At 42.4% G+C, this 23,235-nt stretch overlaps 1 protein-coding gene across 2 annotated transcripts in view; it reads right to left on the bottom strand.

Moving 5' to 3' along the window:
- Positions 1 to 22,421, bottom strand: part of LOC116835352 (pituitary tumor-transforming gene 1 protein-interacting protein-like) — a 56,400-nt gene extending 33,979 nt beyond the window's left edge. The window contains exons 1-3 of one of the 2 annotated variants that reach the window (XM_032798145.2): positions 22,231 to 22,421; positions 13,947 to 13,999; positions 6,425 to 6,533 (exon numbers count right to left, since the gene is read on the bottom strand). In XM_032798145.2, the coding sequence (XP_032654036.1) occupies positions 6,425 to 6,533; positions 13,947 to 13,999; positions 22,231 to 22,324 (256 nt within the window). In that variant the 5' untranslated portion in view covers positions 22,325 to 22,421. Of the gene's footprint in view, positions 1 to 6,420; positions 6,534 to 13,946; positions 14,000 to 22,230 lie in introns of both variants that reach the window. The other variant, XM_075062338.1, reaches the window with a different exon arrangement.
- Between the last annotated feature and the right edge of the window lie 814 nt (positions 22,422 to 23,235).

Here is a 23,235-nt window from a genome sequence, read left to right as displayed (position 1 = left end):
ATCAATGGCTCCATGTCTAGCTGGCATCAAGCAGAGTGCCCCAAGGGTCAGTTTTGTTCAATATCTTCATTAATGATCTGGAGGATGTTGTGGACTGCACCCTCAGCAAGTTTGCAGATGACACTAAACTGGGAGAAGTGATAGATACGCTGGAGGGTAGAGATGGATACAAAGGGACCAAGTCAAATTAGAGGATTGGACCAAAATAAATCTGATGAGGTTCAACAAGGACAAGTGCAGAGTCCTGCACTTAGGAAGGAAGAATCCCATGCACTCCTACAGACTAGGGACCGACTGGCTAGGAAGCAGTTCTGCAGAAAAGGACCTAGGGGTTACAGTGGATGAGAAGCTGGATATGAGTCAACCATGTGTCCTTGTTGCCAAGAAGGCTAACGGTATTTTGGGCTGGATAAGCAGCAGCATTGTCAGGAGATTGAGGGATGTGATCATTCCTCTCTATTTGGCATTGGTGAGGCCTCATCCAGAGTACTGTGTTCAGTTTTGGGCCTCACACTACAAGAAGGATGTGGGAAAATTGGAAAGAGTCCAGTGGAGGGCAACAAAAGTTATTAGGGGACTGGAGCACATGATTTACAAGGAGAGGCTGAGGGAACTGGGATTATTTAGTCTGCAGAAGAGAAGAATGAGAGGGGAATTTGATAGCTGCTTTCAACTATCTGAAAGGGGGTTCCAAAGTGGATGGATCGAGACTGTTCTCAGTGGTACCAGATGACAGAACAAGGAGTAAAGATCTCAAGTTGCAGTGGGGGAGATTTAGATTGGATATTAGTGAGAGAGTTTTTTTCCTAGGAGGGTGAAGCAGCACTGGAATGCGTTACCTAAGGAGGTGGTGGAATCTCCTTTCTTAGGAGTTTTTAAGGTCAGGCTTGACAAAGCCTTGGCTGGGATGATTTAATTGGGGAATTAGGTCCTGCTTTGAGCAGAGGGTTGGACTAGATGATTTCCTGAGGTCTCTTCTAACCCTGATATTCTAGGATTCATTGTTTTAGATTTTTTTCTTCATATTCCCTCTTATGTCTCACAACCCCATTCTTTTCAGTATCTCTCCATATGAGAGAGTTTTTCCATGGCCCTGATCGTTCTTGCTTCCCTTTTGTGTTGTCTTGCCCCCATCCCAAATCCTGCAATATCTTTCTTGATGACATATCTCCCCTCACTATGACTAATTTTCACCTGACTCTTAAATAATTCATTCCTTTGTGGTTTTGAGGTTTTTTTTAAATCTAAAATTGATGTTTTTGCTGAGTTGTAGGAAAAAGACCCATCAAAGAAGAAATCAGGATGCAACCTTAATGCTTCTGACTGGCACACTTCAATAAATTATGGAGATATTGGTCCATCTCAACAGTTAAGTGTGACTTCCATTTTGCACTGACAACAGGGAGTCAACCTCTTTGTTTTGATGAAAATGTATATCCTCCCCAAACTTACAGCAAATACTCACTGACTACAGAATGAGTTTTCTGAGAACTGACAAACAAGTTCAAATTACCATACATACTCGTTCATACGCTGAATTTTTTTTTAGTAAAAAAAGGGGAAGCCCCAGAGAAGGGGATCGGATTATGAACGGGTATAGAGAGGGAGAGGTGGGACACAGCTACTCCCTCAACAGAGGGAGCAAGGATAGGCAGCACAGCCAGCAGAGACAGAAGGGAAGCGGCAGGGCCAGAGTGTGACTGCTTCTGGCCACACTGCTCTCCCCCCGGCCCGCTGGAGCAGGCCGTGGCTGCACTGCCCAGCCTGCCGGAGCAGCTCCAGCCAGGCTACAGATATCCTCCCCTGGACCTCCCCAGATAAGGTGGGGGAAGAGAGGTCCCAGGCTAAGGGTGGGGTCTTGTGAGGGATGGTCACAGGGGTTACTCCTCTGACTCCCAGACCCCCCCCTCCCCCTCCAAAAAAATTTCCCCACCAGTTGCTGTCCCAAACCATCAGGGTAAGCCGCTGGTATGCCGGGACACTTTGTTTACTTAGGTTTACCTCCGTGCTTGCGGATGCTCGAGGTAAACAAACCATCTCGACCCGCCAGCGGCTTATCCTGATGGCCCGGCAGCCAAAGTTTGCTGATCCCTGAATTATAGTGTTGGCTTATGAACAGGGTATAAAAGTTTTCCATTTTTACTTATCCATGGAGGGGGCGCGTTGTCAGCTTATAAATAAACCGGTTTATGATTGAGTATATATGGCAATTTTTAAAATGGACTCTAAACAATTTAGCATCTTGTCAGTATTTTCCTTGTCCTGATGATCTGAATATTGGAACAATATTAATTCTTCTCCATAGTTAAAATTCATAAAAATCATATGAACAGATTATTTTTGAACAAATTAGATTGTAATTAAGTTTATTAACAATTGTTATGATTAGACTGACCCTGATTGTAGCCTAACATCTCACGTAATTTAAGAGGGGCCACTGTAACTTCAAACAAACACTGACTCAAACAACCACCATCTATGCTCTAATTTTCTTTACTGGGGTTGTAAGTAAATCAGCAGCATGAGGGAGACCGACCACATTCCAAGAGTAGATGGTAGATTATATGCCCAATTGTCTCTGCTCTCTTAGGTTATGTCTACACACGGATAAAAACCGAAAGAGTGGTCAAGCAATTGACTATACAATTTATCAACAAAATGGAACAACTATCAATGGTAGTCTGTGTTCCTGCGTCCACCAGTTACTTTATTTACTTATTTATTCATGAAAATACAATAAATTCAATTGATGTTCCTTTTACACTCATCTTCCTCCTTTACCTTTGAGCAACCATTTGTCAGCATGTCAGGTTCCAGATATCACTGGTCTCTGGGAGCTATTTGTTGCCCAGCTTTCCATTTTCCACCAATACACAGATGAACATGAAAATACATTTCACGAGCAGCACTGTTCTTTTTCAGCAACAGTGAGTCAAAAATAAGTGGCTCTGCTTCATTTCATTTGCGACAAAGAAATAACAGCACCATCCTCAAGTGGGGGGGAATTAGTTCCCTGCTGTGTCTGAGACAAACTCCATGAGACCATATACTCATTATGGCATGCTGCAGCACAGAACTTGTAATAACTTGGGGGGAGGAAGGAGAGAAGGGGAAGAGGAAGTCTTTTGGCAACTGCTCACTTATTTTGTTGAAGGTGTGCTATTATGAAGTCTTCATTTCGTGGTTAAGCTACTGTCAGTCTACAAATTGAAAACCTGAATAAAGTAATTGCAAGTACTTCCCATACTAATGATATGCAGGGAAGAATTTGTCTTTTCAGTGCACCATTTGGCATCAGAAGTTGAACAGTGATCATCAGTTTTCAGGAATATGTAGTTTGAGTTTCTCTTTTAAAAGCAAGTAAATTAAACAGCTCAAAGGAACAATATTTATTAATTGTAAATCTCTTTAAAATCTGTCACTACTGCTGTAAGACTTAGCCTTCCTCCATGTCTCCCAGAGCAGATAAATTTTATTTTATTAAATAAAAAACTGGATTTTTTAAATTTAAATTTAAATTAAATAGTTTTTTGAATATACCTATTTAAAATTTGGAAAAAACACAGCTTAATTTAAATTAAATGCAAAAAAATTTTTAATATATTGTAATTTTAGGCCTTAACATAGGCTGTCAATTTTAATTTTAAATTTTGAAGACAGTCAAACCACTGAAATGGAAGTCACTGGCTAAGCTAAGCCCTGGAACCACAATCTGTTGAACTGCTAAACCAGCTTTTGACAGCAATAGCCTCCTTCTGCAGATACAGAAAGAATATTTTCTTTATTTCAGTTTATTCAACTAGTTAAGTTCAATGACTAGCTCATGCAAAGTTAAGAAACTAATCTTATAATGTTGTTTGGCAGCCGCCTGCTTTGTCCACTGCTTGCAGAAAGAGCACCCCGTTGAAGCAAGGAACAAGGGTGGACCGGCAGCCCCCCTATTAGCTCCCTGCTCCCCTAAGTTCCCTGTGCTATCAATTGCCCACAGTTCAGCTGTCCCCCACTGCCATGTGCTGCTCCTGCCCTCTGCCTTGGAGCTGCTCCCAGGAACCTCCTGCTTGCTGTGCCGGGCCAACAGCACTTTTATAAAGCTAACAAAAGATCTGATAAATTGGAAAAGGAACCAAACTACTACTGAGAATTTGNGCCACCGCTTACCCCATCTCCATGGGGGTGGTGGAGACACATGGGATGAAGGGAACTTGCTAGCAGTAGCTGCTGTCTCAACTTGCTTAAAAAAGGCAACATACTTAAAGTGGGGTCAGTGTACTTAAAAGGGCAATGCGCATCTTTCTCATGTCTGTCTGCCATGCTGTCTCCCCTCCCTCCATTTGTATTGCCTTGTAAAGTGTGAGGCGGCAACAACAACAACGTGTTAACTCTTGAAGGCTCAGCTGTTCTAGTTCATCATTTAGCAGTAAGGCATTCCCTGGGAAATATCCCACCCTCTGACTTCAGCACCTCAACCTAGCTTCACAATCATTGCTGTGTACAGTATTAAATTGTTTGTTTAAAACGTATACCGTGTGTATATAGAGACACAGAGACCTGGTGAAAAAAATTTCCCTGGAACCTAACCTCCCATTTGCATTAATTCTTATGGGGAAATTGGATTTGCTTAACATCGTTTTGCTTAAAGCCGCATTTTTCAGGAACATAACTACCACGTTAACCAAGGCATTACTGTATACCGTGTATCCTCAGAGAGAAAAGCACCAACTCTGATATGCAGGCTATATTTACCTGCAAAGCAACATGTTTTAATGGCTACCAATCAATGAGAATCAGCTATTCCTTAGGAAAATAACTTAGAAAGTACAAATGCAAAACATGATTAAAACATGTCTTAAATCAGGGGTGGGCAAACTTTTTGGCCTGAGGGCCACATCAGGGAATACAAATTGTATAGAGGACCATGAATGCTCACAAAATTGTGTTTGGGATGTGGAGTTTGGGGTGTAGGAGGGTGCTCTGGGCTGGGACCGAGAGGTTCAGAGGGCAGGCGAGGGATCAGGGTTGTGGTAGAGGTGTGGGAAAGGAAAGGATACAGCTTCTGGCTGGGGGTGCGGGTGGGGATGAGGTGTTTGGGGTGCAGAAGGATGCTCTGGGCTAGGATCGAGGGGTTTGGAGAGCAGGATGGGTATCAGGGATAGGAGTAGGGGTTGGGGCATGGGGAGAGGCTCAGGGTTGCAAGCTCCGAGCAGCGCTTACCTCAAACGGCTCCCAGAAGCAGTGGTATGTCCCTTCTCTGATTTCTACACAGAGGCGCAGCCAGGCGGCTCTGCATGCTGCTCCATCCATAGACACCGCCCCTGCAGCTCCTATTGGAGCATGTAGGAGCCGGAGCAGGGCCATGCCACAGCTTCCAGGAGCCGCATGGTGCGGCCCCCAACCCCTCGCCCCAGCTGGAACCACTGGAGCAGGGCCAAGCCGCATGGTGCAGTCCCGGACCCAGCACCCCGGCTGAAGCGGGGCTGGGCTGCGTGGTGCAGCTTGCGGGCCAGCTTAAAATGGCTTGCGGGCCGTAGTTTGTCCACCTCTGTCTTAAATCAAGATTTCCTGCTTGCTGATTTAAATCACGATTAAAATCTGATCTAAATCAAGCCATCCTGATATCTCCTAATGCACGCAAGTGATTCTTGTTGGTCCATTTTGGTTGTGAATTCACAGAAGGGATCATCACTTCCTATTTTGTATAGCACCAAGAACTTCCTAACATACAGCTTCTCAGAATGACAAGCCATGCAAGTTACACAGACCATAAGGGTCAAAATCCTTACATTATTCAGATATAAAACTAATTTGTGAATTAAAGTTGCTAGACTGCATAATCTGTCAACACAAATTGTAAAAAGGAAATAAGTAGTGATGCCATTCCACTCGTCAGCTTCTCCCCTCCCCCTTTTAACCTCAACTGCATCTTTTGAGCACCCACACACCTCCATCCTCAGCCTGAGCCACTCTCATACGCTCTTGAACTTTCCATCTACATTTATTCCAGCGTAAGTACTGGAATAGCACCAGTTCTCTGCTGCCATCAGTTGTCTGTGCATGCCATGCACAGGAGGCAGCCACTAGAGCAGCAACATGCTTCTATCACGCTGACTGCCTTCACCCAAGGTGAAGAGAGTACACACATCATCCCATTTCCTGTAGAGTTGGAATAACAACCCCTTTAAGTGTCAAGGTCCTGACGTGCTTACTAAGGCAGATCGCCCCTACTCTGTACCTGAGAAGGCTGCTCTAAGGGTCTCAGGCAGTGTACCTTTGGGTATCCCACTCAGATGACGGTATGGAACATATTCTAAATCATAAATTCTACACTATGATCAACTTAATTCTGGAATAAAAATCAATATTATCTTACTATAGTTTGAATTACAAGTAATTACATCTGTTTATTAAAATTACTATTAGTACCTACTCCAGCAAACACCCCATCGAGCATCGTAGAGTGGACATAGTGAAGATGATGGAAGAATACTTCTCACAGGATAGTCCATACAAGTGTTTCTTGCATTACACCAAAGGCACTGCACAGGAGAGAAACAAAAACATGTTACAACTACTGACTGTCAGGCAGCTATTTACAAACAAGGGCCTCAATACTACAGTCCATGGACAGAATTTCAGATTAACTGAGTATAAATGCTGTGTCTTGTGATCTTGAAGAATGAAGCCCTACATGAATTATGGAAGCCCTGGTTGCAGGTCTATAGTTAGGGCTAAACTGAATTCATACTTAGGGGAAAAAAAAACAAAACTTTCAAATAATGGTGTTAAACATGAAAAAAGAACGTATATCCTCCCCATAAGTGTAGCACTTACTCTTCAAGTACTCAATGATCTAATATTTAAGCAATCTGTCAATTTGAGTCAGAGTTGTACAATTCAAGGCCAGAACAGATCACCAGAGCATCTAGTCTGACCTGCTGCAAATCACAGGCTAAAACCACTACTCATACACTAAACCCAACAATAGAAGTGAGACCAAAGTAAATGAGACCCACAAGAGACTAGACTGGGGAGACTGAGTGGTGGTGGGGAGTGGGGGAAGCATGAGGCCCTGCCCCATGGGCAAGCGGGCCACTCCACTTCAGTTTTTGTTAAGACCTTCAAACACAGATGCCCATTCTGATACTCTATTTACCAATTTCTCTTTGCTGGCAGACAAAAGGGCCAGATCATTAGCATGTGTTAGTTTTCTGTCTCCACACCAGCTTGGTTCTCCTACTAATTAACTCCTTAACTAGGATGAAGAGAAGTGGGCTCACTGTCTCAATCCCATCACTTTAAAACTCTCTGAAATTGTTACCACCTGAGCTCTTGACCCTCAAGACAGCTCCTCTATCATCTCCACTTTCTTAAGTCCCTCTCCCTTCAATATTCCAAATACCAGCTTCTGCAGAACCCATATGCTTTCTCAAGATCATTAGACACTGAATAGCAGCAGTTATGCCCTCCATTTATCATTCTTTCAAATGTCTGTCTCATTGCAAATATTGTGTCATAGCACTCCTTTCCTTTCTTAAAGCAATGTTGCACCTCTCCTATATATTCCTGCTATTATTTTTTAACTACAAAATACCATTAAGATCTAATCATAATTGTATGGTTATTGAATAGTGTTGCTATGGGGCACAGTTAAGATCGTTTGGATGCTTAACTGTGCATTTCAATACCTTAATGTGTTTAGATTTCTTTTAAATTTAACTTCAACTCTGAATTTCCTGGGATTGCTGTAATTCTAACATGGCTATAATGTTTCTTCCTCTTTAAGTACTGATTTGTACTCAGCCTTAATTCTAGTTTAATTTTTATCTGGGAATATAATATTGACACTAATTCAGAATTCCTTCACCACACAAATGAATCAATGAAGAATGGGGTTTCAATAGGAGACCTTTCCAGATCACATTTTAATAGGACCTACTCACTTCAGAAAGATTTTATCTAGAAATGATTAGTGATCCAATTGTATCACCAAAAATCTCTCTTAGAACCATGATCTATTTTGCAGAGTATGCTGTTTTATTTCTCTTTCCAGGAGTCATGTTAGAAAGCCACATGCAGAAAATAAAGTTCTGACATCAATGAGATAATCATTGTCTTGCAGGTGGGGACAGAGCAATTCATTATTTGTAGCTTGTGGTGCATGTTGCTTTGGTTCAAATCATCTTTCTGAAAAGGTGGGTATTTCATTTTATTAAGAACGTCTAAACAAACAGAATGCTTTAATTTCCCCAAAACGAGTATCTTTACAGGATCAGTTTTATACAAAGATGTTAAATGGTGCTTGTTTGTGTTGGCTGAACTATTTCTTGTAATATGCAAGATAAACTGTATGAATATATGAAGAACAGCCAGCCTAAAAATCAGCTTGACTGATAATTAGAGCCACTGCTAAACTGCAGCTGGCTGTAAGTAAGTGTGGAAAGGTTAACTTTAGCACTTTCTGGAGACTGCCTATGTAACTGTTACAAATGCATGCAGCCTCAAGGGCAGAAGATTTGGTACGTGATGGAGTACAGGGTAAAATAAGAAATTATTTAGCAGATTTATTCTTGATGTCGAAACAGGAACTGCCTTACTATCGCTATTTTTTTTTTTTTAAAGCAAGCTACAAGACAACCAAATTTCACTCGTATTATGAAACACTTGTCAAATTCATGACAGTCTACACTTGAAAATATTTTGCTAGTCTATTTAGGCAGAGATTATAATCATAGTTTGCACTGTATTTTGATATTATTATAGGACCCAAATTAACATTGGACTCTGTTAGTACAGACTCCGGATCTTACATGATGTCTAAGTGAGCTTGTGGCATTAGGCTGTACTCATTATCAGGATAATATCTTATTAGACTCCTGACAGAATCCTCAGGTTCAGAATTCATATTCCCCACATTTGTGCACTCCATGCAGAAAAATGCAAAAGAAATGGCGGGGGAGGGGGAAAACAGAGAAGAGGCATCTCTTCCCAGACAGCACTCTAGTCCAGCCTGCCTGGAGCAGTCTCAGAGATACAAATCACTGCAGGGGGAGGGGAGCTGGGCACGCGTGCCTGCCGGAGGGGCGGCGGCAGGGGGCAAGGAGACCATTGGTGTCGGGGGACAGGGCTGGGCATGTGTGCCTGCCAATAAGCGAGAGAGACACTGTCCCTCTCACTTGCTACTGGGCAGGGAGGCTGTAGGTCTTTTTAATTACGCAGGAGGAAGGCTCTTTCCCCAAGGCAGAAATGTGTAGTAACAGTGTTAATGTTTCCATTGTTAGTTAACTGTTCCCATTCTCAATCAATTACCCAAGGAGCACAGAACCTGTAAAAGTTTTAAGGCCCCTACATTGCCAGAGTGATATAAAGCCTTATAAATGACAGTAGGGGAATCAGCTAGGAAGATCCACGTGTTTTCAGACTTTTTCCTGTGCCCAAGTGGCACAATTGGGTTAGACTGCAGCTCAGGACTTTTTTTTTTTTTAAATGGGTAAGAAAGAGAGACTTTGAGGGCAACTAAAACATTTACTAAGCAGTCAATAAAAGATCAGGACAATCAGAAGCAAACACTTCCCAACACAAACACAGCCAGGTCCAGGACAATGATTAGCAAAACTGTGTAACTTTAATGTGTTTAAGTCTGAGCAATTTAAAATGACGTTCCAGTTTGGGGGGGGGGTTGGCATTCTATAATGTAATTTAAATGAAAATCCAGGATTATAACTGGAATGCAGGGTATTAGTTACCAAGTATTTATAACTTAAGTTTCATGTGTTTAGGAAATGCTGAATAGTTACTGTAGCTTAAATAAATTACCAAAACAACTGAAACAGGTATGATTATGTTGCATTAGTTTGACAAATAAAATATGTAGAATTTTGCAGAATTTAATTTTTTGACACAGAATCCCCCATGGAGTATCGAAGTAGAACAATTCTTAGTCTCATGAATGCAACAAAATGCTGCTTCTGCGATCTTCTATAATTAGAGTTACAGCATGTATAGTCACTGCTGTTTTAAAAAGCTGAGTATAATTTATTAGTGTCATTTTGCTTTATTTTTAGGTTTTTTTATTTTTGCTACTACATCTGAAATTGATTTTAGTAATATAAACTTTAAGGACTAATTCTGGCCAAAACAACATATGAGGGGAATGGTAAAAAGCCAATTTAAAAAAATCCACTTCTCAAATCTCTAGGGGGAAAAAAATATAAAGAATTAGGCTTTTTTTAAAAACAGGGAAAGAGGCAATATATATACACCCAAGCAAAAGATTTTAATATGCAATGTTAAGTAGTCTTGTTTGTATTACGTCTTCTGTTTTGGAACTTCTTGTTCCAGTCACCATCAAGCCACCATGCATGCATACAAACAGGAAGAATAGAAGCCTCTTTTTGACTGCATCCAATGCCAGACATCCTACAGATGGTCTATCAAGAGGTACAGTGTTCAGCAGATAACATAACTGGTAATGTTATAACCACAGCAAAAAGAATGCCATTAAGCTCTCTTTTCAGAAGTCAATACAGAATGTTCAATTACAAGATTTAAGGGCTCAGGCCATAATTTTTCAGATGTAGTACCTAAAATAAGGCACCTGAAGTCTACGTTTAGGCACCTAAATAAAAGTGGCCTGATTTCTAAAATGCAGAGAACTCACAATGGAAGCTGCAACTGTTCCAGAAACTCTGAAGATGAGACCGCTTTTATTTAGGTGACAGAAGTTTGAATATTCTGATCTATATGGTAGGGATGGTAAAAAACTAAACCAAGCAACTAAGTCAAGCTATATTAGGTCAACTCATACCCACCGCAGTAATTACTGAAGTAATGTACATCCACACAACAATCCTTGGATCAGTGGTGAGCATACTCAGCAGGAGCACTTCCACCGACCTAAGAGGGGCAGTATGGGGAGCTGAGAGCCTGGTCTCTTAGTTCCCTGTCAAGAGCCTGGCTGCCCCACAGGTTCCGGGAAGGTTGGGCTCCTCCCACACCCCGCTACTCATTCCCTGCCAGCAGAAGCCACCCACGGCTTCTTGCCCCAGGAGAGCGAGGTCCAGCTACCTCAACTCCTCGGCCCGTCCCCAACTCACTCCCTGCCAGAAGCCTGGCACGGAGCGGGTGTGGGGGTCCCCCCCACCAGGCTTCTCCCCCCAGCTCCAAGCCGGGAGCAGGGTCCAGCCACCCAGCTCTTCAGGGAAGCAGGGGGCAGCTGTCTGGTTTTCTTATCAATTTCACAGCTCTGTTGTGAAACTGATAAGACAGCCAACATACCAGATGAAGTGTCTACACAGGCACTGTATCACCCTAACTGCACCAATATAAGCCTTATCTCTCTTGTGGAGGGTGGAGTTCGGATGTCAGTGTAGTAGGGCACTTACATTGGTGAGAGGAAGGCTGTAATGTAGACACTGAAAATTACCGTGTAGTGTAGACAAGCCTTAAGATTTACTAGAAATTTTTATCATCTATTCCCCAAATGCTTATTTTCATTTGTCTGCTGCCATCTATTTTCCTACCAAAATGAGCAGCTGGGTATTTTTCTACTTTGAGAATTAAAAAAATCATTTCCAGTGATCTAATGCCTTTACTTTACATACATAAATGCCAATAGTTTAGTTCTTTCTGCCTTTTATGTTATTTTTCTGCACATCGGCTCAGTCACGTGAATCAGCTCAGTCAAGTCTAACCTCATCTCTCCAAGGTCAGCCCTGATGATATTAAGGCAGTCTCACTGCATCATCCATCATTCTGTCATCAAAGGAAGTAATACACTGTCAATAGTTTGACAGACTTTGAAGATAACATATCTACATTCTCTTGGTATCTTCAGCACACCCCCCACTGTGGATTTATTTTCTTATCCGTGCACCTGAGTAGTTCTCACTTGTGTTGATGTAAAGTGCGTATGAGGTGTGTGTGTCAGGAATACACCTATTAACATGCCAACATTTTAGTACTTATAAGCAGCATCTATTAAAAGAGAAAATCATGCAAAAAGCTTCCTATACATAGTCAAGTCAGTGATAAATAAATTCATCAATAGTTACAAGCTCATCCTAGATCAGTGGTTCTCAAAGCCAGTCCGCCGCTTGTTCAGGGAAAGCCCCTGGCAGGCTGGGCTGGTTTGTTTACCTGCTGCGTCCACAGGTTCAGCCGATCACAGCTTCTACTCGCTGTGGTTTGCCACTCCAGGCCAATGGGGGCTGTGGGAAGCGGCGCGGGCCGAGGGATCTGCTGGCCACTGCTTCCCGCAGCCCCCATTGTCCGGGAGCGGCGAACCGCGGCCACTGGGAGCTGCGATCGGCTGAATCTGCGGATGCGGCAGGTAAACAAACCTGACTGGTCTGCTGGGGGCTTTCCCTGAACAAGCGTTGGACCAGTTTTGAGAACCACTGTCCTAGATGACTCATATTTACCTTCTCCTGTCTTCTACTTCAAAGATGATGAGTGCCTTTCTTTATTGCTTTGCTAGTCTCATATTGAGCTAGTGGAGGGCTAATAGTTGCTCACTGTGTGCGCTATGCCAGTACCGAGAGAAGCAGCATATTTCATCTTATTGTTTTAAAATTTGCTGTCACAAGGCTAATTGGGACTAAATGAAATGACCCATTACAACAAAGTAACATATGTGGGAAAACACAAGACTGTTTATTTTTTCTTAGTGAAAAGATGTTTTACAATAATTCCTACTTTTTCATTAGCTGGATAATGCTTTCTATGATGCTGGCAAATCAGTTTTGGTCAGAGCTGGCACTTGAAGGCTTTAGCTAAGAACTGACAAACTCACCGCTGGAAGCCAAGCCAGCTCACCTATGTGTTACTTATTTTGAACAATACTATTAGTCTTATAATAATGTATTTTGTGTTTAGGCGCTATAAAATGCTTGTAAGTTACTGCATGCAGTAATCTCACTTGCAATGTCCGTTTTCCCTGCTATAAAAATAATGTAAACTTTGCTTTATAACTTTGAAAACGTTTGCACTGAGCTTGTGAACCCAGGCATGGGAATCATTCCCCCACCCATTCAGGAGACTTATCAAGATTAAAACAGGCCATTAAGGAACACTGCAACACAAAGAATAGGTGAATGGCCTTACTGAATCTTGGAAATGCAACGTGCAAGGGAGCTCATCTCAGACTGGAAGACTAAACGTAAAAGATAAAGGGTCACAAGAGAATTTTCAGGTCTTTGCTGTTTGCATTCTCACAGGGCCACAGACTCTAAACTGAACCAAGAGATCCCTCAGGGTTATCCCTGGATTTGCCAAAACACATTGTGAATTGACAGATCACTACAACTCTCACTTTTAGGATTTAGACTGCAACTTATTTGTGTATATGTTTGTTTGCTTTAACCTGTAAATAATTCTCTTTTTCCTAGTTAATAAATCTTTAGATAGTTTAGTACAGGATGGGCTACAGGCAGTGTCTTTAGTGGAAGATCTAGGGTACCAATTGATCTGGAGTAAGTAACTGGTCTCTTGGGACTGGAAGCAACCTGAATATTTTGTGATATTAAGTGACCATTTATCATTAAGTCTAGCTTGCCTGGGTAGCAAGATAGACTGGAGAGCCTAAGGGGACTGTCTGTGACTCTACAACAAGACCAATATAGTGATCCAGGAGTTCACATTTGTTACTGTGTTGGTGAAATCTAATTATAAAACCTATCACCAGTTTGGGGTGTCTGCACTGCTTTTGACAGTCTGCTCCGAGGTAGGCACACAGCTATGAGCCACTTCAGACAGCATGACTCTTTCTAATGACATACTGTTTTGCCATCTCCTTCTCCACTCCCCTCTGAGCCTGTGCAGCACAGCTAAGGAGTTAGCTGTAGTAAGACATTTCAGCATCATCTCATTAAATGTAAGCATCACCAGATTCTCTGACAGCAAAATAGTAAAAAAGACAAAAAAAAAAAAAAACAAAAAAAAAAAACACTTACTGAAACATTTTTTAGACATTCTTCACAGGACTTGAAGGATAAATTAGAACATGCTAGAAAAAAAAAGAATATCAACGTTATAAACTTTTTTAAATCAACAGTGTCAAATAATATAACTTTTTAATCACAGCATGTATACACAAAAAAATGTAATCTCATCTACCAAATACAAAGCTACCTCGACATAACGCCACCTGATATAATACGAATTCGGATATAATGTGGTAAAGCAGTGCTCTGAGCGGTGGGGCTGTGCACTCCAGTGGATCAAAGCAAGTTCAATATAACGCGGTTTCACCTATAATGCGGTAAGATTTTTTGGCTCCCAAGGACAGTGTTATATCGAGGTAGAGTTGCACATGCAAAGAAAGTACAGTGAGTTTGCTTTTTTATTTTAAATCAAAGCTTTTATTTCCACTAGTATTTTAACAAGTAAAATGACACCGAACACCCAATTTCACCTCCACGCTGTTTAGGAAAAAAAGTTATGCCGATGCCTGGCTCTAATTCGCAAAAGCAAGATCAGTGAAAGAGGACTGTTCCCTGTAAAATGATTACGGAAGACTTAACCCGTGACCCATGAGTTTTGAGCCTGCCTACATCTTTGCTGAAATTCTAAATCTCTTGCCATTCAATAAGAAGGAAACTCTGAGCTCTGCAGCTTTGGAAGCAGAAGCCAAGCAATGCCTAACTTGGATTTAGTACCAAGTTTTCCTCCTTTCCATAAAAAAGTCTCAAGAACTTTTTTAAAAGGTTTAAAGAAATAAAGCCTCATGACAGGCATATTCTCATTCTAAGAAGAAATAAAACTTCTGAAGATAGGAGACCAAATTACTTAGCAAAAAGCTCAACAAGAACTGTTAAGGGATGTTTTAAAAGCCACATGAAATAGGAAGAGTTAATCTATATTTTAGTTACTTTTTTCATTGTAAAACTCATATTCAAGCACAGAAAACCCATTGTTGTTCATATTGCCTGAGATGATTACAGCTGTAACTACACCACTACCCCGATATAACACAACCCAATATAACACAAATTCGGATATAACACAGTAAAGAAGTGCTCCGGGGGCAGGGCTGTGCACTCCAGCAGATCAAAACAAGTTCGATATAACGCAGTTTCACCTACAACACGGTAAGATTTTTTGGCTCCTGAGGACAGAGTTATATTGGGGTAGAGGTGTAATATCTATTTTTCAGTGGCAGGTAACAGGATGCAACTTGTTTTAAACCATTACAGAAAAAGTTTAGAGGTTACTGTTTGTGAAAAGTCATCCTGACAGCCCTGGAGTCTGGTCCTTCATCCACTGCACAGATAGAATAATTTCTTCTCATTGGCCCAATGAGATGCCTCAGTCCTTACCTAAATGGACCACGTCTAGAGACTAAAAGATAGTTCAGTCTACTTGCCCAACCAAACCTTGATTTTCTAGCTACTCTGCCAAAAAGCATTCCAATTGCAATTTTTTGTGTGCAGATATCTAGAAACTGGCATGACATCATCAATTCATTTCACACAGGCACAAATAGCAAGTCATCAGATGGTAATGACTTTCGGACAGGTACACAAGTCTACTTTTACACAGCCATCTGTTAGTCATAAATAGATAAAAAAAATTTTGAGTCTACAAAACTTGTCAAAGAGTTTACTTAGTGTTTTTTTTCTAAAAAATCTAGAAGATATTTGAACTCCTACATTTCATAATTCATTGTCCTGCTGCTTTGACATTAATTCTTAGCATAACAAAATTTGTGATTTACTGGTATATTCAGTTTAATAAATTAAATTAATAAATTTAAACTCCCCCCCCCACACACACACACTGATTAGTTCACATTGTATCAAGAAGTAGCCAATCCAATGAAGAAACTCAAATTCTAATAGTATGGCCAATACACCAACTTCAAGCAAAAAACAGAAATAAAAATTTAGAAAAAAAAAAATCAGGGCTTTGGAGCAGAGCCCAGAGCTGGAGCGCAGAGCAGCTCTGGAGCAGTGGAGCTGCAGGTTTGTGTCTGGAGCTGGAGTGGAGTTGGAGCACAGCTCCAAAGCCCCGGAAAAATTCATAAAGCCTATAGCAAATATTCCTTAACTCTGTAAATTTAAGGGCTTGGCTACACTTGCAAGTTGCAGCGCTGGTGAGGGGGTTACAGCGCTGCAACTTACTCGGTGTCCACACTTACAAAGCTCAGCCAGCGCTGCAACTCCCTGGCTGCAGCACTGACTGTACTCCTGGTCTGCTACGGGAGTAGCGAATCCAGCGCTGGTGATGCAGCGCTGCTCCTCAGGTGTAGACACTCACCAGCACTGTTATTGGCCTCCAGGGTATTAAGAGGTATCCCAGAATTCCTGTCTACAACAAACCGGAAGGTACTCCCCGGAGCTACCAAACACAGCTGCTCTTTGCTCCAGCGAGTGAGCCGAGCCGAGGTTTTGGAATGTTCACAGCTGTTTGCTTGAGGAGACAAACAGCACGGCGGGGGGGAGGGAGTCCGTCGGAGAAGCTGCTTATCTGGTCTGAAGCCTTTTTACATTTAAGAGTGATTGAGAGAGGGGTGGGGGAAATGGCCAGAATTTGCAAGGCAGGGAGCTGTCACACAGTGTCTGCTCCAAAAATCCACTCTCTCTGTCTCCCCGACGCTCCCTGTCACACTCCACCCCACCCCCCTCTTTCGAAAAGCACGTTGCAGCCACTTGAACGCTGGGATAGCTGCCCACAACGCACCACTCCCAACAGCACTGCAAATGCTGCAAATGTGGCCACACTGCAGCGCTGTTCCTACACAGCTGTACGACACAGCTGTAACTCCCAGCGCTGCACATTTCCAAGTGTAGCCATACCCTAAGTCTTCACAATGGGCAAAAAAACAAACACAACATTCACAATGATCAGAGCTAGAAGACTCAAGTTTCTAAATGAAATTCAGAAATTGGTTCATTCAGTGCACTGGTATTGTCAGAATGCATGGGATACAGGATTTTTAAATTTCTTTTAAATGGATGACCTTTATAACACTGGTCTACAATTTTTGAGAAGTCGTCTGCTTCAGAGATAAAATGTAGTATTTATTAGGTATCTTGATGTGCTGAATTCCAATATGACAATTAAACAACGATTGGTTACTGTTTCTAAGATATTTAAGTTTTATATTTTATGTCTATGTAATTGTGTAGAAGGTTTTAATCATAAATTGTAAACCTAGGTCTTTTCATGTGTTTATGGTTGCTTTACATGATATATTTCACCTGTCTTGTTTATGTAACACTTTAAAAATCAGCAAGGTTATAAATAAAATTTATTATGAAACAAAAGGCAAAAAACTATTATGTACATGTTTAGTCCTATTCGTGTCTACTCGGTGCTTCTTGGCTTCTGTTTTGTATTTGTTAAATGGAGCATCTCTTGTCACTGTCCAGCAATAGTCTGCGAGCATTGATGGTTCCATTTGCCCTGACAGCATTGCAACAATGGAGAAATGTCCTGGTGTGAAAAATCGCTCGCCGTGCTCGTTGCTCACTGCTCCGCATTCGGTGGAAAAAAATCTAGATGAGATGCAAAAATGTATCTTTAGTGACATGTTGCAACCAGGCTTTTGTATGCCTTGAGGAGGTTTTCACCAACAACCTGTAGTTGTCTGCCTTGTTGTTTCCGAGAAATTTATTGCCACTACTGGAAGGCTTTCATGACGTCTTTTCCTTGCCACGCGTGCATGGTCAAATGCATCATCTCGAAGAAGTTCACGATCTGAGGACCAACAAAGACACCTTCCTTTATTTAGCTTCACTTAACCTTGGAAATTTTCCACGGAGTACTTGAAAGCTGCTTGTGTTTTGTCAATGCCTTGACAAAGTTCTTCATCAGACCCAGCTTGATGTGTAAGGGTGGTAACAAAATCTTCCTTGATTCAACAAGCGATGGATGCTCAACACTTTTCCTCCAGGCTCCAATGACTGTCGGAGTGGCCAATCTTTCTTGATGTAGTGGGAATCTCTTGCACGACTATTCCATTCGCAGAGAAACAGCAGTACTTTGTGTATCCAGTCTGCAGACCAAGCAAGAGAGCAACAACCTTCAAATTGCCCACAAGCTGCCACTGATGTTGGTCATAGTTTATGCACCTCAACAGTTGTTTCATGTTGTCATAGGTTTCTTCATATGGACTGCACGGCCAACTGGTATTGATGGCAAAACTTGCCTATGCAGCAAAACAGCTTTAAGACTCGTCTTCGATGAATCAATGACAGTCTCCACTCATCTGGATCGTGAATGATGTTGAGGGTGCCATCACACCATCGATATTGTTGCAGGCTACAAGATTACCTTCCGTGAAGAAGGATGGGACAGATCTTTGACGGTCACAGAACATGGAAACCCTAACATCACCTGCCAGGAGATTCCACTGCTGTAGTCTGGAGCCCAACAGCTAGACTAGAACCAATCAACAATTTTAAGCATGATTTTCGTTCTCAGTGACCCAGAATTAGTAAAATTTGACTACATTTATTTCAGAAGCATTTTGGCTGTAGAGCAGTGTAATTGAAGTCATACAAATTAAAAATAAAGTGAAAACCCACAAGAACTACATCAAGAAAGCAAATAGGGTGCAGGACCAGTTCAACTCAGTGAAATTTCACAGGCTCTTGAGAAGATCTGGTTGGCAACCTAAAACCTTGCAAGCTCTTTGAAGGACTGGGGCCTGAATAACAGAACCAATGATTTCTTTAGATTTATAAAAACAAACAGCACCTATATAAAAGCTCTAATAGGCAAATATTAAAAATTCCACAATCAGAATATACACTTCAGTCAGACTCACTCCTCCTACAAAGTAGCAGTTCACAATTTATAGACACCCCACTACAACAGACCCCCTATTCTGTATGATCAAAATAATCACAGGAAAAAAAAAAAGACGACATTTTAAAATATTTTATTTATTGTTGTTACAACACCTAAGATTACTATAAGTGAAAGAGTGGAGAAATATATTTTCTAATTTTCATTTTGTTTTACTCTGTGCACTTTACAGCACAGCTTACAGCTGTTTTCACTATTTGCTTTGCAGTCAGGTACAGCTTTCCTTTCCCTGTCTATGTTCATCTTTCAAAACAGCAACAGTGGACAGAGAACAAAACATTTTTAAATACAGGAAAATGCAATCAAAACCAAATATTGGCAGGCAGATTCAGAAGCCAGTCTAGTACTTAGAAACTATTTTCAAGTCTTTTTAACACAACTAGATTTCAAGTTGACAATATTCCCATAAAATTTCAAGATTCTAAGGCCTTACTTTTACTAGGAAAAAGAGGTATTTTCAACACAAATTAAAAATCAAAACTTGCCTTTTCTACAGTTTTTGTATTGGGTTGGCTATTTCAGGTACGGTTGTGATTTTTTTTTTTTTAACCCCAATAGTTATCTCAGTACAACCTTGCATGGAAACAGTTGCAACAGTATAAAGGTGCCTGATAAGTAGCGGTAAATAATTAAGACATCAAGTCCTTGATTCAGAATGATCTGGATGGCTTGATAAATTGGGTGCAAGCAAACAACATGCATTTTAATATGGCCACATGTAGATTTAAACACGTACAAAGAATGTAGTCCACACTTACAAAAAGGGAGACTATCCTGGGAAGAAACGACTGAAAAAGATTCAGAGGTTGTGGTGGAGAATCAGCTGAACATGAGCTCCCATTGTGATGCTATAGCCAAGTGAGTTAATGTGATCCTGGGATGCATGAACAGGGGACTCTTGAGTAGGAGTAGAGAGGATAGTTCGTACAATGTGATCGCTGCTGGAATATTGTATCTAGTTATGGTGCCCACAGTATAGGAAGGATGTTGATAAACTGGAGAGTGCTCAGATAAGAGTCATGACAATGATTGAGGGATTAGAAAAAATGCCTTGCAGTCAGAGATTCAAAGAACTCAAACTAAGAAGTGACTTGATTACAATCTATAAGTATCTACATGGGGAACAAATATTTAATACTGTGCTCTTCAATCTATCAGAGAAAGGAACAACAAAGGAACCTGAAACTAGACAAATTCAGCTAGGAAATAAGATACATTTTTTTTTTTTAACAGTGTGAGTAATTAACTACTGAGACAATTTACCATGGGTCATGGTGGATTCTCCATCATTGACAATTTTAAAATCAAAACAGGAATTATTTTAGGGAAATTCTACAGCCTGTTATACCAGAGGTGAGACTTGATGATCACAATGATCCCTTCTGGACCTGGAATCTATGAATCTCATACAGGATTAAACTACCATGATATTAAGCATCCTTATACCACTATAACGGCATCCACACTAGTGGGTTGTGGCACTTTAACTATACAGTTAAAGCTGTATAATTTTTCTACGTAGAAAAGCTGTAAGATTTTAATGTGTGTTAAAAATACATCTTTCCACCTCACCTAGACATGGCCTAAAAGGGGATGAAGAGCTGAATGTAGCAAGTATACAATTCCCACAGTGCAAGTAATTAATGTTTAGAGCCAGATTTTCATTCTCAGAGCACACTATTTTACAGGTGTTAGCTGCTCTGGCTCTTCTTGGTTAACCCCTAATATTTTAGTAGCAGAATAAAAAAAAGTTCACTTTTGTCACAATATGTTGATTAGCTGGTAGAAGGGAGGAAGAGAAAGAGGAAATTTAATATTTCTTTTCATTTAGAAATCTTTGTGGAAGAGAGCTGGTCTGCTCAGATTGAATCCTGAGTATTCATTACAATGTACATCTCACAATCTAATTTTATGAAAACCAACCATATAAAAACATTCTTACAACATCTGTCAATAACTATTAAACTTGAAGATATTTTTACCAAGAGCCTTCAATGGCCTGGCACAGTTCTGGTGCCCAGAGGATAACTAGTGCATCAGCAGTCCATCAATCTAGAACACCTCAACTGTCCCTCATTACAAAACCCATCCCTCACATATACAGGCAACACACAGATGATGTATTCTCTCATCCTCAAATCTTTTGAAAATCCTGCTGTTCTACCAAGCTGAGCAGTACTAAACCAAGAATGAATTGCATGAGGATTTTAGCTAAAATGCAAACATTTGTGACTCTACCACTAATCTCTTGGGGGCAGTCATTTTATTTGTCTAGCATACTTTCTCTGGAGCATAGCCCCACCTCACAATAATAGTGCTGTACAAAGACACTTCATCTACGCTACAGGTTAGATCGACGTAAGACCTACAAAATTAAGTTGACCTGAGTTAGGTCAACCTACAGCCAACACAGTAATTGCTGCAGCGGTTCATGTCCACACTACACTGCCTGTCAGTGATGCCAAGTATCAGAGGAGTAGCCAAGTTAGTCTGTATCCACAAAAATAATGAGGAGTCCGGTGGCACCTTAAAGACTAACAGATTTATTTGGGCATAAGCTTTTGTGGGTTTAAAATTCCCTCTTCTTCAGATGCATCTGCATTGAGTAGTGCCCATCCTAACCAGGAATGCTTACACCAACTTAACTGTGGCAGGTACTGACAGGTGTAATCCTCCCACCTCCGGAGGTGTCAGTCCTGCACTGAGCTCACAGTTGGAGATGTTCCCCCACTCCTCCTCCAAGGGGCTGACAGTCCAAGCCAGGGCAGATTGCACCCATGTAAATTTCTAGAGCAGAGCTTGGGAGGGGCGCTATCTGAGAGCTAACTTAGATCAAGTTAATTTTGTAGCGCAGACAAGATGTGAAGCTATCTAGGTAATCTGAAACCCTGGTATGGTGGTTACCGCAGAAAGAGTTAAAGAAAGCCCTAGGACAACCCAGTTCCTGTTTCTCTGTTATGCTTTTGTTAGGTGCCTCCCTCTGGGTGAGTCACAGCAGGCTCATCTTGGGGAAAAACTCTGCCCCTAGGGTGTTTTAGGGCAGGTCTACACAGACACTAGAAACGTGCACGGGTGCAGTCGAGCCTCGTTTTTTCGCCCTGTTCCCACTACCCTGCCCGTGCAGCGCACCAGGCGGACTGGAGAACAGCCGCCACTGAGGGCGCGGAAACGCCGCCGGACCTACAGGCACCAAGGCACCTAGTGCTGGGGGGGGACGGGGGGCAGCAACCTGTGTCCCACCCCCCAGAGCCCAGCCCCGCGGTCCAGCCGCCCCCACAGCCCCAGATCCTAACTGGGGGGCACTTACCGGTGCCCTCCACACCCTTACAGCCGGGGCGCCTCCCACAGCCCCAGAGACCGCAGCCCCCAGAGCCTAGCCGCGGAGCGTCCCCCTCCCCCTCGCCCCGCCCCGCCCGTCCTCACCCGGAACAGCCGGGTCTCCCGGGCCCGTTCCGGACCCCGGGCGGAGGAGGGTCAGGCCGGGCAGCCAGAGCGCGCAGAGCCGCATCGCGTCCATCGTTGCCGAGCCGGGCGCTCCGCTGACTGCGAGACCACGGCCCACGCGCCGCTTCCTTTCCCCGCGTGCAGCGAACCGCACCCCGCCCGCCTCCTGCGCAGACGCAACGCTAGCCGCGGAGCCGGGCGGGGTCCAGCGGCCTCTAGCGGCGGCGAGCGGCTCTGCTGCTTTCGCCCCCCGGCAGTTCGACGGGGGCCGGGTAGGCTAGAACTCGGGGCTTTGTCCTCGTTTCCCTGCCCCGTGGTGTGGCTCCCCCATGTCATTCCCTCCCCTACGATGGCTCAGTCTGTCTTTCCAGCCTCTTTGCCCTTAGTCCCCTCTTGTCCTCCTCCCTGCCCGTCACGGTGTGTCCTGTCCTGGCCCCTTCGGGCTTCTCTTTGCTTAAACAGTGAGCTGGAGTTAGTACGGGAGCAAGTGGCTGCCCTGGCCCTGGCCGAGCTCCAGGGACAGGGAACACGTGCTGCAGAACAGCCCTGGAGTCACACGGAGTCACTGGCTTGGGGCAGAGATCACATCAGCCGCTGATTTGCTGTGACTGGAGAGCTATTGCATCCCCACTAGGTTACTAACTCTAGCATCAGCGTCCCTTGGTAACCTGTTCCAATGGTTAATTACCTTCACAGGAGCATCTTATTCCAATCTAAGTTTTTGTAACTTAAACCCCAGTCACTGGATATTGTTGTTCCTTTGTCCCTGAGTTAGAACCTCTTAATATCAGACATGTTTTCTTAGTGTACAGTGTGTAACCTGGAGGGTTCTTAGTCTTATTTGACAAGCTAAATAGATATCATATACTGCATAATGAGAGTAAATTAAAAAAAAATCTTAAGTCTATATTCTTTTAAGAAACTTATTTGACTATCTAAAAGTTAGCCCAAAACATTACATGAAAAACTGTTTCTAAGGGTATG

Source organism: Chelonoidis abingdonii, chromosome 2 (assembly GCF_003597395.2).
Source record: "Chelonoidis abingdonii isolate Lonesome George chromosome 2, CheloAbing_2.0, whole genome shotgun sequence".
NCBI lineage: Eukaryota > Metazoa > Chordata > Testudines > Testudinidae > Chelonoidis > Chelonoidis abingdonii.
This window is presented reverse-complemented; position numbering and strand designations above follow the sequence as displayed.